This window comes from Alosa pseudoharengus, unplaced genomic scaffold (genome assembly GCF_046254945.1).
Source record: "Alosa pseudoharengus isolate Yale_2024_CS ecotype anadromous, Long Island Sound unplaced genomic scaffold, YU_APseudo_1.1 YU_APseudo_1.1_scf_12, whole genome shotgun sequence".
NCBI lineage: Eukaryota > Metazoa > Chordata > Actinopteri > Clupeiformes > Clupeidae > Alosa > Alosa pseudoharengus.
In genome coordinates this window covers 10028074-10045744 of record NW_027468587.1, presented here as the reverse complement: position 1 = coordinate 10045744, position 17671 = coordinate 10028074, and the positions used below count along the sequence as shown (strand labels likewise).

Sequence of the window (17671 nt, the reverse complement as noted above, 5' to 3'; positions counted from 1 at the left end):
CCAGTAATATCCTTACCAATGGCATTACTCCTGTTACGAGCACTGGTGGGCACATACACACACGCGCATACACATGCGCACACACACAAACACGCACGAACAGACCTACGCACACAAACACACACACACACACGCACACACAAGTGTACACACACACACATGAACGCACACACACACGCACACACACACACACACACACACACACACACACACAGTCCAGTAGGCCTACTAGCGTGTTTTTACTGTAATAACCTTATGGCATTACTCCTGTTAGGAGCACTGGGCACACACACACATGAACGCACACACACACACGCACACACACACACACACACACACACACACACACACACACACACACAGTCCAGTAGGCCTACTAGCGTGTTTTTACTGTAATAACCTTATGGCATTACTCCTGTTAGGAGCACTGGGCACACACACACATGAACGCACACACACACACGCACACACACACACAGTCCAGTAGGCCTACTAGTGTGTTTTTACAGTAATAACCTTATGGCATTACTCCTGTTAGGAGCACTGGGGGCAGTGGGGCACACCTGGTAAGCTGCTTAACACAATTTAATTTAATCTAACCAACAGATCAATGAGACAGACTGAGTAGGTAGGTAGTGTATAGGTAGTGTGTGTGTGTGTGTGTCTATGTCTGTGTGTTGTGAATTCAAATCCCGTATCCTTGTATGATGTGGTATGTGTCAGGCTTCCCACCCATTTTCCATGAATTTTCAATGACCTTGAATGACATTACCATGACTTTTCACGGCCTTTAAGTACAAAATTGCTTACTTTACGCCAGAAGTTGTGGCTAATTACGTAATATGACATTTCCAGGTTTTCTATGACTGTGGGAACCATGATGCATGTATGTATGTATGTATGTATGTATGTTTCAGGATTGAAACTGGCTCTTAAATTCCAACTCAATTCTTGAATTTCACTTGCATTTCAATTGAGGTAGCAAACAGGAAGCGGAATTGCAATTCAAAGTTTGCACAACCCTGGTATGTATGTATGTATGTATGTATGTATGGATGTATGGATGCAGTGGTGTAGTATAGTTAGCTGTAGTGGGTATTCTGTGATGTAGTATAGTTAGCTGTAGTGGGTATTCTATGATGTAGTATATTTAGCAGTAGTGGGTATACTGTGATCAACCCCAAATGTTAATACTTATCCTTGCCTATTTTAAGTGGGTATACTGAGATGGTAATGCTTTTTAAGTGGGTATACTGCGTAGTACTGCGCAGAATGGATGTATGGATGTATGGATGTATGGATGTATGGATGGATGTACATTGGTGTGTGTGTTAGAGAGAGGAGAGACAGTCATATGTATGTGTAGGGATTTGTATGCAGGTGTGTGCTGTAGGTTGGGATGGAACACAGAGGGGGTGAGAGAGACTGTGAGAGAAGGACAGAGATCCCAGGAGAGATAACAGGAGCAGAGATAGAGAGAGTGGTATGGACAGACCACAGAACACTGAGAGAAGATAGGAGAGTGATAAGCGAGCAGCAAGCGGAGAGAGAGAGATAAAGCGAGAAAGAGAAAGGGAGAGAGAGAAAGAGAAAGTGGGATGGAGAGAGATTAAGAGAGAGAGAGAGAGAGAGGCAGAAAGCATAAAGCTATCACCATGCTCCACCCTACAATTCCTGTGCTCCTCAAAGCAGCAATGTCTCTGATTACTAAACAGAGACAGAGAGCAAGAACAGTCTGATTCCCAGATAATATATGGTGTTGGCTTTAGCTGCATAGACTGCTCTGGCAGGGGGAGACCATTTGTGCATGTGTGTTTGTGTGTGAGTGAGTGTGCATATAGTAATTATGCATAACTGTGCATAATGTGTGTTTATTTCAATGTCAGTGTGTGTATTTGTATGTCAATACAATAAGAGTTTGTGTCTGTATGTGTGTCAGTCTGTGTTCATGTCTGTGTATTTGTGTGTGTGTGTGTGTGTGTGTGTGTGTCTGTGAGTCTGCTGCCAGAGCTACTCTTTGTTTATATGAATGCTAGAGCCACAGTTAAAGGAAACAGAGGGGAACAGAAGCAGAGAGAAGAGAAGAGAAGAGAAGAGAAGAGAAGAGAAGAGAGAAGAGGGAAGAGAAGAGGGAAGAGAAGAGAAGAGAAGAGAGAAGAGGGAAGAGAAGAGAAGAGAAGAGAAGAGAAGAGAAGAGAAGAGAAGAGAAGAGAAGAGAATATTGTTGCAGAGGGGGAGTGGGACAGAAGCGCACAGACAGGAAAAGGACGGGGTGCGAAGGATGGAGAGAGCAGCAGCCAGCTCCAGACGGAGAGCAGCCAGGGTGTGGGGCCTGTTATTTGCTCGCCTCCTCTCTCTTTTCAGCCTCTCTCTCTCCATCTCTTCCTCCCTCTCTCACTGTTGAAATTAAACCTGCACCCCAGTGACACTCTGATAAGGCCATCTGTTCCTCTATCCATCCTCTCTTTCATTTGGCTTCTCCCTTCCTCCTCCTCTCCTTGCTTTGCAGTCTCTCCCTCCCTCTCCCTTCTCTCTCCTCTCATCTTGTCTGTGGTTTGACCTGGTCTACGGTCAGCTGCTGCTTACACGTCCAGCCTGTTTCGGTTTTGCAGTTAAATCTCATGCTCACATTCACACCCAAAACAACCCCCCTGAATCTCCTCCTAGTGTTCTGGAACCCCCCTGTATCTCCTCCTAGTGTTCTGGAACCCCCCTGAATCTCCTCCTAGTGTTCTCAAACAATCTCTACGTGTGGACCGTGACCAAGACACAGGAACGTGGAAACGTTAGTCAACTGCTGTGCAGTAGAATAAATACATCTAAAAGCCACCTCTGTGTGCACCGGTGAACCTTCTCCATCTCCACATGATCGGTCCTCTCCCGTGAAGCACCAGAAGAGAATTCACAAGCGCAGTGGCACTACCTTTTTTTTGAGGGGTGTGTGTGTGTGTATGAGGCAGGTATGAAATCCCTGCAATTGTAGCTATTCAGCACTGGTGCACCCCTCCTCCGAAACTCGTTAATGTCACGATAATTGCTTTAGCTCAGCTCTAATGGACACTGGGTGCCAAAACACAGCGTAGCCGCCAACACTAATTTGGGTGTCTGTCTCAGAGCACACCCCACTGCCCTCTCTGTCTGTCCATGATACTCGCACCACTGTCGATGATGACAAAGACAGGGTCGGAACTAAGAGAGTGAATTAGAAATAGGTGAAGAGGCAGAACATGGGGCACTGACTGAGGGGGACTGACCGAGGGGACTATGAGAGGGGACTAAGAGCGTGTCAACTCATCTCACTGTCTTATTTTGTAACACAAACTGAAAAGCACTCTGTAATAAAATGTAAAATTCACCAAGATATTGGTGATGAGGACCGGAAGAGAAGTGCGGAATAAAAGACAAAAAAACAGAGATACAAAGAAAGAGGGGGGGGGGCATTTGGTCATCATGGCAGATCAGGGTCAGATCAGTGGCTTGAGTGGGTAGTCAGACATGCCAATCAGATGAGAGACAAGGATGAGATAAAAGAGAAAAGTGGAAAGAAGAGAGGAGAAATTAAGAAAGAAGAGACTTGAAAAGGAGGAGAGGAGAAGAACGGAGATGAGATGAGATGAGAGAGAGGGAGAATGAGACGTCCGCGGGAGGCAGTTCCTCTGGGGTGAATCTCTAAGAAAGGTCAGACGTGTGTCACGCTCCTAACAGGATTAGGGTTAGCGTTAACACCTCTCCCCTCCTCCCCCTCCATCCCTCACTTCCCCTCCTCCCTCTCCAACACCCCTCTCCCTCGGTCCTCACCCACCCTAGTGCGGTTCTCGGCTGAAGATCTTTATCAAAAAGCTGACAGTAGGAAATATAGGTGGAACCATGATTACAGAGAGAGAGAGAGAGAGAGAGAGAGAGAGACAGAAAGAGAAAGAGAGAGCGAGAGAGAGGGAGTGGGAGAGAGAGAGAGAGAAAAGAGCCAGAGGGCATGAAGGGATTTGATGGAAGAGTGCTAAACATGAGACCCATCCTTTCTGTGCTATGTCTATATCTATATCTACATTTATATCTATATTTATATCTATAGCTATACAACTGCAAACTGGCCCAGATCTATCCAAGCTTCAGCCTTAAGCCCTCAAATCAGCACAGATGTCAAATATCCACCCACCCATGCACTCACTTTCAACACTATGAAATCTCAAACATAAAAAAACAGCCATTTTGGAACCATGGGGTTGGTGCCAATAGGTTGCCAGTCGCTTGTTCAGTGACTGTGTCAAAGCTCTTATCCAGAGACAAACATCCTAAAATGTTTATGTCTTCCAACAGGCAGAGCAGAGGGAAACCAAGATAAAGCTCTGAATTTGATAACACATTAACCTCATACTGGTATAGTTTAGCAAGCAAAAGATTGTGCAGAATTAATTTGTAAAAACTGTCACACGATACACACTGGGAATATAGGACAGGACTTGCCCCTGTAGTGCTTCATGCTGTTAACAAACACACACACGCACGCACGCACACACACACACACACAGGACTCACCCCTGGCAGGGTCTTCTGCTCGTGCAGTGCACTCTGGGCCTTGAGGGCTGACTCCCGGGCACAATATGTCAGGAAGGCACATCCTGAGAGGAAAAGGCAGAGACAGATGGACAGGGGTGGAGAGGAGGAGAGAGAGGACCAGAGAGATGACCAGAGAGATGATCAGAGAGATGACCAGAGAGAGGATCAGAGAGAGGATCAGAAAAAGATGCGGAAAAGACAGGTTAGGGAAACGTGCATTGTTTTACATGTTTAGATGGTCTTTGTAGCTCCATCCAGCAGCATCACACACAGCAGTGGTATCAAGTCACACACACACACACACACACACACACACACACACACACACACACACACACACACACACACACCGAACTGTTCAACGATGCCGCACAGCACAACACAGCATCCCACCGCACTGCATCAGAGTAGCCAACAGACTGAGACAGGAGGCACATGCTTCAGGTGGAAATTAGGATGAAGTATGCTAATAACACTACATGATATCACCACATGATGCAGCATAATAACAACACTAGATAATGCAACCGCCACCCAGTAAGACAATATACACACAACATCAACCACACCAGGCTTGTGCAAAATTCCAGAATTGAATTGAAACTGGCTCTTAAATTCCAATTCAATTCTTGAATTTCACTTAGATTTCAATTGAGGTAGCAAACAGGAAGCAGAATTGCAATTCGAATTGTGCACAAACCTGAACCACACCAAACAAATTCAACCACCAACCAGTTAAACAGCAACACCAGGTCGTACAACCATCACCTACAGTAGCAAAACCCCCACAGCACCATACTACCACCATACGCATCAGTAATGCAGTACACCAGAACAACATTGTCCAATAACATAACAGCACAGTAATTCTACAGCGGCATGCACTAGTACTTCACTGTGACCAAACTAGTACCACGCTAGAGTCATTCTGGATACCACAACAGACCATGGCATGGTATGTAATGATCACCCATCAGAATGCATCATTTAGAGCTCTAATAATAAGCATGTTTGGCTTGGTAGCTGGCCATGGTCCTAGGTGTCCTGTAGCATATATTGTGTGAGCAATGTCTGTAGATTCTCCTGAGGATTATGGGTGATGTGGTGGGTTATGGGTGATATGTTTTTTAGAGAGCCTGCTGTAGAGGGGAGACTGGGGAGGAGGTGGGATACTTTAGTACACTGAGGGCCGGAGGAGGTGGGATACTTTAGTACACTGAGGGCTGGATGTACAAAGAAAGCGCTAATACCGAGTTTGTCTACGCCCAGAAAGCGAACTGTGCTGCGCTGTGCCCTGCCAATTTGTGTGGAATTTACTAAGCTGTCACATGATTATGTAAGCAGCGCTCATCACCGCACCTATTTGCGTGCCCACAGCCGCAGTTAACCGATGGCGACATTCAAAAGAATCAAAAGTTTAGCGATAATACTATGATAATAAGATGTGAGAAAGCAGTGGCTAGTAGTTGTACTTCACTTAAAAAAAATACTCAAACTATTTACTGCACATAGACTATGACAGACGTATTACCCTAGACTAGCAGATTGGGAAGTGGATGATGTTAAAGTGAAAATACGACATTAGAAAGGCAACAAAAGTTAAGGTTGCTTTTGACAATTAAGGAAATCTGGTGCTCTGATACTGATTCTGTTGTCTCTGAAAGTTTCTGTAATTGACGCATTTAATCGCAATCTGGATTATAAGACGGAAAGTTTTCACCGCAAAACAGACGTGCACTTTTTTTCATACATGGTGGAATACCTAATTAATCACTATTAACATGCATATGCATCAGTAAGAAAAGCGCAGATAGCCATTACGCGCTCCAATGGCATGCAAAATGCGCTTTGATCCATGTGCGATCAGTTTTGTACATTTGATGCCATGTTTTAAGGTGCGAAAAGCATCAGAAACAGGCTGTAATTTTGGCGGTAATTCCTAAAACATCTAAGCCTGAGTTACCACAAGGAGTAGGGGACAGAAAAAGAGGGTTGAGGGTTGGCTCCTCTTGAAGTTCAGAAAGCCTAGAGCTAGTTGGATTATTGTATTACATTAGGTTGGAGTACTGCCTCAGATTGTAATAGATGAAGGTTATAGCACCAGATTACAGTAAAGTAGTGCAGCAGGTTCTAATAGTAGGCACAAGACAGACAGACAACACAGAACAGAACTGGTCACTGCACAAGATAGGAGTGTGGACACAGCACTCAAACACACACAAACACAAACACACACACACACACACACACACACACACACACCACACCACACCACACACACAGTATTCTGGACTGATCTGGCATAAAAAAAGAAGCTGAATGTATCACACAGACACACACAGACACATTTCCTTCAGTCTTCGTGTCTCTCTTTCTCTTGTTTCTCCCATCCCCCACTCCACACTATGATGCACACACACACACACACACACACACACACACACACACACAGACACACAGACACACACACACTCTCTCTCTCTCTCTCTCTTTCACACACACACCCACCCACCCACCGACCCATGTACACACAATACAATAACATAGCTCCTCCCACAATTTTAATCTTACTCCCACGCACACTTTGATGGAATCCGGTCATCTCTCTCTCTCACACACACAAATTCTCTCTCCTTCTCTCTCTCTCTCTCCTTCTCTCTCTCTCTCTCTCTCTCTCTGGGCTGTACCTTGGTGCGTAGGTGGACGCCTTTCGTGAGTGCTCTTCCTACACCTGTCACAACCACTAAGACAGTAGGCAGCATGTTAATGAACTAGATTCTGAACAACACAGAAACAAACACACACACACACACACACACATAGACACACACACACACACATACACACACACAGACACTATCATGATGTAAATTAACTAGATTCTCAGCAGTATACACACCAACACACACACATAATCATGATGTTAATGAACTGAGGTCAGCAGCTTGAACATAGAGCTACACAGGAACTCAAAGGAGAGCAAACCTTGCTTTCTCCAACATAAGACGCACATACTCTCCAATACAGACAACCACACAATTCAAATCTCACCACATTTGAATAACTCAGAACTAATACTTAACAAAGCCAGAAGAACACAAACAACACACACAAGCAAGACTCTTCAAACTCCCATACACAGAAAAACACACACATACACACACCAGGAATGTAAGCACACATTCTCTATTGACCCCCGATCCATTCTTACATGTGCCACACACACAGAGACAGAGTGGAACGACCGACATGACAGACAGCTTGTCCTGCGATAAGGGAAAAACTAACATCAAGCAATAATGCCGTTCCAGATGCATGGGGTTAAGAGGGATCACAGAGTCACATGACCAACTGCTGTCATTTACTGTAACTTTTCACTTACAATTTTTCTCAGTCGCTTTGGTGCTTTTTTCAGATCAGAATGAAAATTCTCATAACTATTAGTTCAACCTCCACAACATTTAGTCATTTGTGCACATCACAGTAGCAATTTCTCCTTCCTCTGAACAAATTGCAAATACGTTTGGACATGTATCAGTTGCTTTCATACAATTCTCTGCTGTTTTTTAACATTATCATTTGCTTATGTCATGTCAGTCAAAATTAACTATACTTATGAATGCTGAATAGTCGTTCCCAATAAAACTAATAGTCTTCATTTCATTGCTTGAGTCATTACCTACAAAATTGTTGAACTAGTTATCAAATTCTGTCACAATGCTGTAGAATTGCAAAGAGCATACAGTAAAAATGTACGTATTCAGTGTCTTGTACTCACTTACTCACCTAACTACAGCAATGTGTAACTTTACTGTAGTTTTCAAATGGCTGTACAAGTAGTGTATAGTGCTGTCTTGAGCATGTTCAGGTAGTGTCACAGAGTTCTGACCTTTTTTTTGCATTGGAAAACACTGAGAGAACTGTCATAATGAAAACATGACAAAGCCATTTGACTATCTTGTTCATAAACGATGGTGTCAAGACTTCTCATTTTGATGACACTGACAGTTTCATTGACATGAATACCTGCTTTTGAGGAATGGACTATCCATTTTGAGCAAGTGACGTGCTTTTGCAGGTCATCCACTAGGTTTTGCAGTTTGCACTAATTGTTTTGAGAATTGCACTAACTGCTGTGCAAATGTTAATAGTGATGTGAGAAAAGCACCAAAGCGACTGAGAAAAACTGTAACAGAGATGAAACTCACACGATTGAGTCTGATGGAATAGAATAGAATAGAATAGAATGGAACGGAACGGAACGGAACGGAACAGAACAGAACAGAACAGAACAGAACAGAATAGAATAGAATAGAATAGAACAGAACAGAACAGAACAGAATAGAACAGAATAGAACAGAATATAACAGAACAGAACAGAACAGAATAGAATAGAACAGAATAGAATAGAATAGAATAGAATAGAATAGAATAGAATAGAACAGGAAAGGCCAATAAAAAAGTCTGTACAAAAGAGGAGGGATAATTTGTAGTCTCAAACAAAACAATAAAATAGATATCACACACACACACACACACACACACGCACACACACACACAGCGCTGTAGTGCTGGGCGGTATATCGGTTCACACCGTATACCGGTGTATATTTTCGTTATGATATGAATTTTTAATATACCGGCATACCGGTGTATTTGATTACACAACGTTTGGAACGCTGCGCCGCGCGACAGTATTTCAGATGGGACTTTTTTCACACGCACGCATGGTGCCACTGCGAGGCATAGTGAGGGTAAACACAAAACACCTGAAGTTGTTCCCCTGAAGTATGACCCTTAAGGCTTAATTTATCCTTAGATAAGGGGTTTATTTAAGGGTGTTGCACAGAATACCTTAAATTGTTTCTTTAGTTAAGGAAAAACGTTAAGGGATACTGCGAAAGGGATTTACCGTCACGAAAATTCTATTGAGATTGTTCAACAGCAACTAGCTGGCTAGTAGGTGATGTCGTTAGTTAGCAACCCACCAAACACAGTGAAGTTTAATGAGGTTATCATTCATCTCACCTTAAAGGAATTATCCGGAGTAAAATGCACTTTAGATCAATTTACGGATGATTGGGGGTACATACGTTGAGTTGACATCAAAATCATGTCATTCGGATGCGTTTTGAGAAAGTTCGATTGTATTGTTTTCAGTCAAAACTCGTAGCCTGGAAGTGAGCAGGGCATATCAATTTCGCTGCTACAAAACGCTATTTTTATACCTCTTCTACAGTTCCAAACAACATAACACTTACGTGGTAGTGAGTAGAGGGTCCCTAAAGCCAAACCGAAGTATCCCGAGGTCTTTATGTGGTCGGATAGAGAGTCCAGAATGAATTTCATCAAGCCAGTACCTTTCCGGATATGTTGCCATCTTTGCTGCCATCTTCAGGGGAAAGTCCGTAGGAATCGATTGCTGAGTGTGTTGTAACAATTGGAAATTCACAATTTCGTCGCCGTTTTAAAAAAAAAAAATATATATAGTATATATACAAACAAACCTGGCTGAGCTGAGCATTCGTTACCTTGACATTGTGTGTTGTCCCGTTTACTTTTTCCTTGGTCATGTATAATTGGCTTTGTGCCACAATTAAATCCATAGATAACAAAATCAGTAGGGTACCAGTTTTGTTCCATTGTACCAGGCCTACTGTATGTCAAAAGCAGGCTTGGATGAAGCTGGGAAGGATTAAACACACGGTTTCCACATCGTGGTAATCATCCGTGATAATCATGATATTTGAAATGAAAACGATAATTGTTATCGTCAACATTTTTATCGCGGTTTACCATTATACCGGTAATCGTTACATCCCTAGTAGCAAGTAAAGCATGTTATAGACATGCACTGAGCAATACAAGCTGGCTTGTTGTCATCAGTGCACCAAAACAAACTTTTTTGTTAATGTTTTGCCTAGCGAACCGAACCAAAGCTCATGGCAGGCTAACATGACATCCACATTCACATGAAGTTAACGTTAGCCTACCACTAATGTCATGTAAACCACACAATAACAATAAGGCATGTTTCTGATAGGCCTATTTGACAGAGTAAGCATATTAGCAGAGAGGTTTCATTTTAAATTGTATAATTTTCAAAAAAGTATAAAGTTGCACAACTTTTTGTATTGGTTTTATAGGCTACAAGATGTTTGTGAAATTTGCACAGTACAGTTCTGTATTTTGACTGCAATTGTCTTTGCATTCTGATTAGATTCTTCATTAGAATCATGAGTGGCTCTTTGTAAACAGCATAATTTTCTGGCGCCATGCAAAACTGCATTACCACTAGTGTGGAGTTATTCTACATCATGACAGTAAAATAGACCATCCTTAGTCAATGTACTGCAGCAGTTCTTCCCTCAACCTGTATAAAATGCTGTGAACATCTGATTATGCATGGAAAAAAAAATACCGTCATATACACATGAAACCGTAAGAATTTAGAAAAATACCGTGATATACATTTTTGGTCATACCGCCCAGCACTACAGCACTGCACTGTCCCAAGATGGTTGGTTTTAATGTTTGCTTTACAGGGGATGTTAAAACATGACTGAACACCAGTGAGCAAATGAAAGAGGAGGCAGCAGGAGAGGAAGAGAGTGTGTCGAGTGTGTATCCCCCAGCAGAGGGACTTGCATTTAGAGCTTATGGCTCCATTATAGTGATTGGATGGCACTCCCAGCTCAAAGCATCTAATCTTTTTCTCATTACACAGACCGAGAAGCTCCACCACTGGGCTAACCATGCCATGACCACGACATAAACATGAGTGACTAAGTGTGTGTGTGAGTGTGTGTGTGTGTGTGTGTGTGTGTTCCCATTAGCTAAGAATTAAAACAAACATTTTAATGTGTGTGTGTGTGTTCCCATTAGCTAAGAATTAAAACAAACATTTTAAGGTGTGTGTTTATGTATATTACATATGGGTTTGATGCGCACCAGGTTATAAATAAGCAATCACATGGCCATTGGTTTAATCATATTCATACCATATATTGACCGCATCTCATTAATGTGCACTATATTTGAAAGGGAAAACCCTTAGTTTAGTTGACAGCACTGAAACTGCAGATGTAGTTTGGCTGTCTGGAGACCTCTGGGCTGTGCTGTGTTACTGTTTAGAGCCGTGGCCTACAGCCGAAGACAGCAGAGGTCTAAAGAGATACAACACGAAATTACAGGCCTCTTCATCCATGTGCGCCTCTTTGGTGATGCCAAAACATCACCTTCCCAGGAGGACAATCTAGGGTTGAACGGGACTGAACGAGGAGAAGAGACCACACACTGGGGGGATACGCGCAGATTTTGTCGACAATATAGTGTGTGTGTGTGTGTGTGTGTGTGTGTGTGTGTGTGTGTGTGTGTGTGTGTGTGTGTGTGTGTGTGTGTGTGTGTGGGGTTGACTTTCACTCTCATGAATGGGAGGGAATGGAATGGGCAGAGGTGGACATCCCGGGTTCAGAAAGTCAAAGTCCTCCCAAGTATTTCATCCAACCTTTTAGTAAACCAGTTCATCCTAATTAGCAGCCAGGTAGATCAGATAATTAGTGATATCATCTGTGTTAAGTGTACAGGAAGAATATATGGCAGGACTTTTACTTTTTGGACCCGGGATGTGTGCCTCTGGGAATGGGCATACACATACACATGCAAACACACATACACACACACACACACACACACACACACAGGAATGAAATGGGCTCCAGGATTCAGCAGCAGATCTCCAGGAGAGGAATGGAGGGATAATCAAACGAGCTTGTAAACCTGAGCCACCAACACACTGCCTTTACAAAACACATAGCCAAAACACACGCGCACACTCACTCACTCACTCACTCACTCACTCACTCACTCACGCACGCACGCACGCACGCACGCACGCACAGATTAGAGGATGGATAGAGGGGGAAAAGAGAAAGCGAGGGAGGGCAAGACAAGAGATATGAGATGAGGTGGGGGTGGGGGTATGATGACAGGGTCTGAAGTTTATGGAGCAATTGTCATGCATAATGACTCTTTTTTTAGCAACACCTATCTCATGCTTCAGTGAACCCCTTCACCCGCTCTCGCAGTCCGTGTCCCCGCCCCATGTTCTTGGAAACGGTGGCGCCGGACTGCAAGCATCAGTGTCTCCCTGATTGCCATTGACATGCAAGCCGACCGGCACGCCGAGAGACCCAGCCTCCTCCAGACCCAGGGTGTGTGTGTGTGTGTGTGTGTATGTGTGTGTGTGTGTGTGTGCGCATTCATCACTGCCTGAGTCAGCCCTCTGACAGGGGTGTTAGAGGAAGTGGCACTTGAAACAAATGGCTGAACATGGTCAGTGTGCGGTCACTAATAGTGTGTTGACCAAGAAACAATATCGACCCCCTTAACGAGTGAACACATGGAGTTTCCATGATCACAAAGTGTTAAGCCTACATGTTCACTCACTCTGTGTTCATCATCTGTGTGTGTGTGTGCGTGTGGTCATCGAGGAGCTCGCCTTACCCTTGTGCATGCCAGTGTACTTGTCCTTTATCACCGTCAACTCGTAGATCTTCCCAAACTGCTCGAAGATCGGCTTCAGGTCTTTCTCTTCCAGATTCCGCGGAATCTGTCCGATGAAGAGTTTAATCGCGTCGGGCTCCTTCATTGCGACGGTGCGAAGTGAGCTACCGACTCGCACCGGGGTTCAGGACTAGAACAGCGGGCTGAGAGAGCGCAGGTGCCGGGCGGGGAACAGGGGCCGGACCGGGGGCCAAGCTGAGTGGGAAAACAGGATTGCATGATCCTTAATATAGCATACACATTTCAGTAGGCCTATACGTTATTTAATACGTTTTTATCATCATTAAATGATAGAATGAAAACGCTTAATACTATGTGTAATGATATAGATTAGGATTGCTGTTTAACATGAAACAATAAAACAAAGGCGCGTGCCCTCTTATTACAACGATCATGCAAATGATAACTAGCCGTCTCACAGACAATTACACTAACCTACGTGCAATGAAATAAATTATTATTGTTGGTACTGGCTGCTACCTCATGCCAGGCTCTCTTTGAACTCCCTATGAAAAAAAAAAACCCAACGTAAACAGAGAGACGCGCAGCTGTGATGCCAGCTCCCTTTGTTTAACCCTGTGTAGGTATAGGCGCTGTATGGTAATGTATGGGACTCCTTTGTCCGCCTGCGCTCCCAACACTTAGCAAAGAAAGACTATTGGTGGCAATTAAACAACCACTGATAAAATGCAATTGTATACGAAAGAGAACGACACCCGTACTAACAAACTATTTTCACATTTTCCCATCTTTCTCCGCGGTGGTGCTGGCTACTCTCTCTATGCCGTGCATCCCGTTGCGCTCCCGAACGCTTTGAGTCTTACATGCTGCGATGTAGGCTACTCACCCTTCTCTCGTGCCTGGGGTTCTCTTTCTCCCCGGTGAAATCCGGTTGTAGTTCTTGTCCTGTGACGGCACTTATTTTGGGTTATCCACAGCTCGTGAAAGACCTCTCTCTCACATACACACACTCACACACATACACACACTCTCTCACTCACGCACCCAAGGGATGCTGGTGATGTTGATAGGTCCAAGACGCTGTCCTTCCCACGGTTCCGTTACTACAACTCAGCCCCCCCTCCCCAAGTCACGATCTCCCCATCTAACTCAGAATCAACCTGCTACTGCCCCTAAAACAGCTCAGTTGCCTCAAATCGCAGCTTAACCACAGAACTCCCAGGAACGGACACCGGATATCTGTCAGTAAATGCCCAGTTTTTAAATGAATGTAATCATTACAGCGCTCCCGCGCAACCCTCTTTCCTCCCCTTCGCTTTTGACGTGGTCCGCCGGTGTCTCCCTCTTCTTCTCTCCCCTCCCTCTCTACGCCCTCCCCCGAGTGCTTGACAGTCCGTGATGTAACAGTCAGGGACATACTGACTCTTACATCTCTGATATCTCACGAAAAAACACTCTTACCCAACTGCTTCAACATACAACAACAATAACTACTACTACTACTACTACAGCATGGTAGTGCTATTACTACTAATGCTACAGCTAATTTACATATTCTACTGCTGCTGATGCTACTAGTACTATGTCTACTACAATATTATCACAAGAATAAATGCAAATAATCCAAAATTACCTATGTCAAAGAAAAGCAACAGGAGAACCAATATGTAGGCTACAAACCAGTTTGCACACACCATGAATTCCTGTGGGTTCTATAGTTCCCAGCCTCTTGTAATGTGAGACCCTATCTTCAACAGTTCTTCAACAAATTCAATTGACTGCAAACAGAGTCACAGCACGGCATTCAGGGCTTGTCGTGGTGCATTAATAAAGCAAACTTGAGTAGACATTAGAGAGGGAAATCATTTTTCGTTTTTGGCTCACGTTTAACACTGCGCGACGGGCTCTGACATTCTGGCCCGCATAGCCTCCTATTGTTCTGGCCACGAGCTCTGACCGTGGTGCTGAAGCGTTCCATACTGCCGGGGAGCGCGCGCGCGCATAACACACACGCACGTGCACATTCCATGCCTTTAAACAATTATCTTAGCCGGACACATACTGACGTTTTTTATAAACTACAGGTGAAACTACGCAGGTTTTGTTATCATTTCAACACCATCTTAAGGATGTAATAGTCAGTCTTTGATACTAAAATAGCCTTCAAGTGGAATGTTCTGTTGTGTAAAAAATAAATATAGCCTATGTTTATTTCTTATTATTTCAACCAATCATAAACAGGCAGTCCTTACACACAAGCACACACAAACACACACGCTTATTTCCTTTATATGAAGTCATTAAGTTCACAGTGATTTGCTTTGAAAGGTCACCATCTGCCTCTCGTGCCCCCAGCTTCTTCCTCGCGGCCGACTTCCCTGCTCCCCCCGCCTTTTCTGCATATAAATACGAGCGGACCCATAGGTTGGGTCACGCAGCCCTGTTGGCACGCGTAGCCTATGGAACACCCTCGCTGTATCACGAATCCGTGGCGTGAGAGTTCTCGCGTGACGTAGGAACGCAGGACTTTGCTTCGCTTGATCCTCGTTCGGAAATCAAACGTGAGCCTGAACAGTGCACAACATTGCCATCTGGCGGTGTATCTGGCTTAATGGAAAATATCTACGTTTACTGCTCCTCTGACTGGAAATATATGAACTGACGGATGTAATGTAATGTAGTCGGCCCCCTAGAGTTAACTGATATTTCCTAGGCTTGCGTGATAGAGGAGATGGTGCGAGGAGAGTACACCGGTCACTCCACACACGTCAAATGAGCTGGGTAAGACGAGTAAGAAAATCGTGATGGAAAGCTCAGACAGATGCCATCCAGATGCCATGCACCCGTGCCATCAAATACTTAGATGTGCGAGCAAAGATGGGGCGTGTAGAAATTAGAGAGAAAAACGAGGCAGGCAAGTGGCATTTTTCTGTTTATTGGTTATAAATGTTTCACACGCTGGTTTGTTTTTTTAAAAAATATTACAATAAAGTCACATTTCACAATAATATCTTCACTGTAAAGTTCTTAAAAGACAGTAACAAAAGGCAATTTGCTACCACTTTGTTTGGAAAACTGTAATAAATTATGTCCTTTTTATGACAAATGATAAATTACTATCCATTTAGCTTTTTATATATATAAAAGTAACATCTCTAAGCAATTTAGGACATAAATGTAAATAATGCCAAACTCTCTTCCTCATACAGAACACAGAATACTTCATAATTCCCCATCTACATATAGACATTCAGTACAGAAGACAAAACCTACAGACAAAGGTCACAGTCTAAACATCACTCATTCACTCACTCAAACACACAGTCACACACACACGCACACACACACACACACACAAACACATAAACACACACACACACACACACACACACACACACACACACACACACACACACACGGACATACGCACACGGACACACACACACAAACACACACACACACAGGTCCTTGAATGACACACAGGCTTGTCTTTAGCCTGATGTTTTCTGACAGAGGCTTTGGCTCCATCTGTTGGGCCAACCCATTATGGACTACAGAGGACAAACCCTCTATGGGGTGTGGGCATCTGTCTGTTATGGGGTGCACACACACACACACACACACACACACACACACACACACACACACACACACGCACAGGCCCGAAAGATGTGGTGTAAAACCGTTTAAAACACTTTAACACTCTAACTATGACGAGTACAAATCATAATCTGTGTATGTATAATGGCAGAGTAGTGGGTTAGTCATGCAGGACCTGCATACTATGGCTATAACTTCAAATATACACAAAGGCAGGGTTCAACGGAGCTGTCAGCATATCAGTTTTTTGGCAAAATAGACCAAATGAATGTATTGGGACCTCTTCCGTTTCCTTCAGCTTTAAAAAAAATGTCACTCATAGTAAATAGTAAGTAGTTTGAATTTTCCTCATTTGGGCTTGTCAATATGAACAACTCCCATTCTTCTGTTATCATGATGGAATATGCACCTTCAGAGAATTTACAGATGAAACTATGGGTCTGGTGAAGATGATACATATCAGTCAACTTCAACTTGAAAAAAACTGTTCTGGTCAGAGTGAAGTAGTTCTCCTTAGTGCATACTGATCATGGACATGGTCATTAGTGAAGTCATTCTGCCTGCTAATCATGTGTGTATGCGTGCATGTGTGCCTGATTGTGTATCTGTGGTTCTTTAGTCATTTTGTTCTATATATTAATTTTAATTTTGTAATTTGTAGGTGCTTTTATAATTTAAAGGGATATTCCACCATTTGGGGAAATACACTCATTTTCCACCACCTTCCCATCAGATTAGACCGTTAGCATCTCTGCTATAAGCTAACGGTCTAATCTGATTCAATGAGCTGGAGCTAAAAGTGTTACTGTCAGACTCAGAGAACGGCTGGATGAACTGGGGAAAGGTAAAACTCAATTGTTTAACTCAAGGGGAGGTGGAAAATGAGTGTATTTCCCCAAATGTGGAATATCCCTTTAAAGATTAGCATTGCTCCGTTTTTGGCACACTATTTCTTAAGTGTTTTTAAGTTGATGGGGTGGCGGGGGGG

The 17671-nt window shown here is 43.6% G+C and overlaps 1 protein-coding gene across 7 annotated transcripts in view; it reads right to left on the bottom strand.

Moving 5' to 3' along the window:
* The window catches only part of LOC143118922 (CUGBP Elav-like family member 3), a 32702-nt gene extending 19492 nt beyond the window's left edge, over positions 1-13210 (bottom strand). For 5 of the 7 annotated variants that reach the window (XM_076280066.1, XM_076280067.1, XM_076280065.1 and 2 more), the window contains exons 1-2: positions 13063-13210; positions 4537-4619 (exon numbers count right to left, since the gene is read on the bottom strand). In XM_076280066.1, the coding sequence (XP_076136181.1) occupies positions 4537-4619; positions 13063-13207 (228 nt within the window). In that variant the 5' untranslated portion in view covers positions 13208-13210. The remainder of the gene's footprint in view (positions 1-4536; positions 4620-13062) is intronic. The other 2 variants (XM_076280063.1, XM_076280064.1) reach the window with 1 other exon arrangement.
* Positions 13211-17671: the final 4461 nt, after the last annotated feature.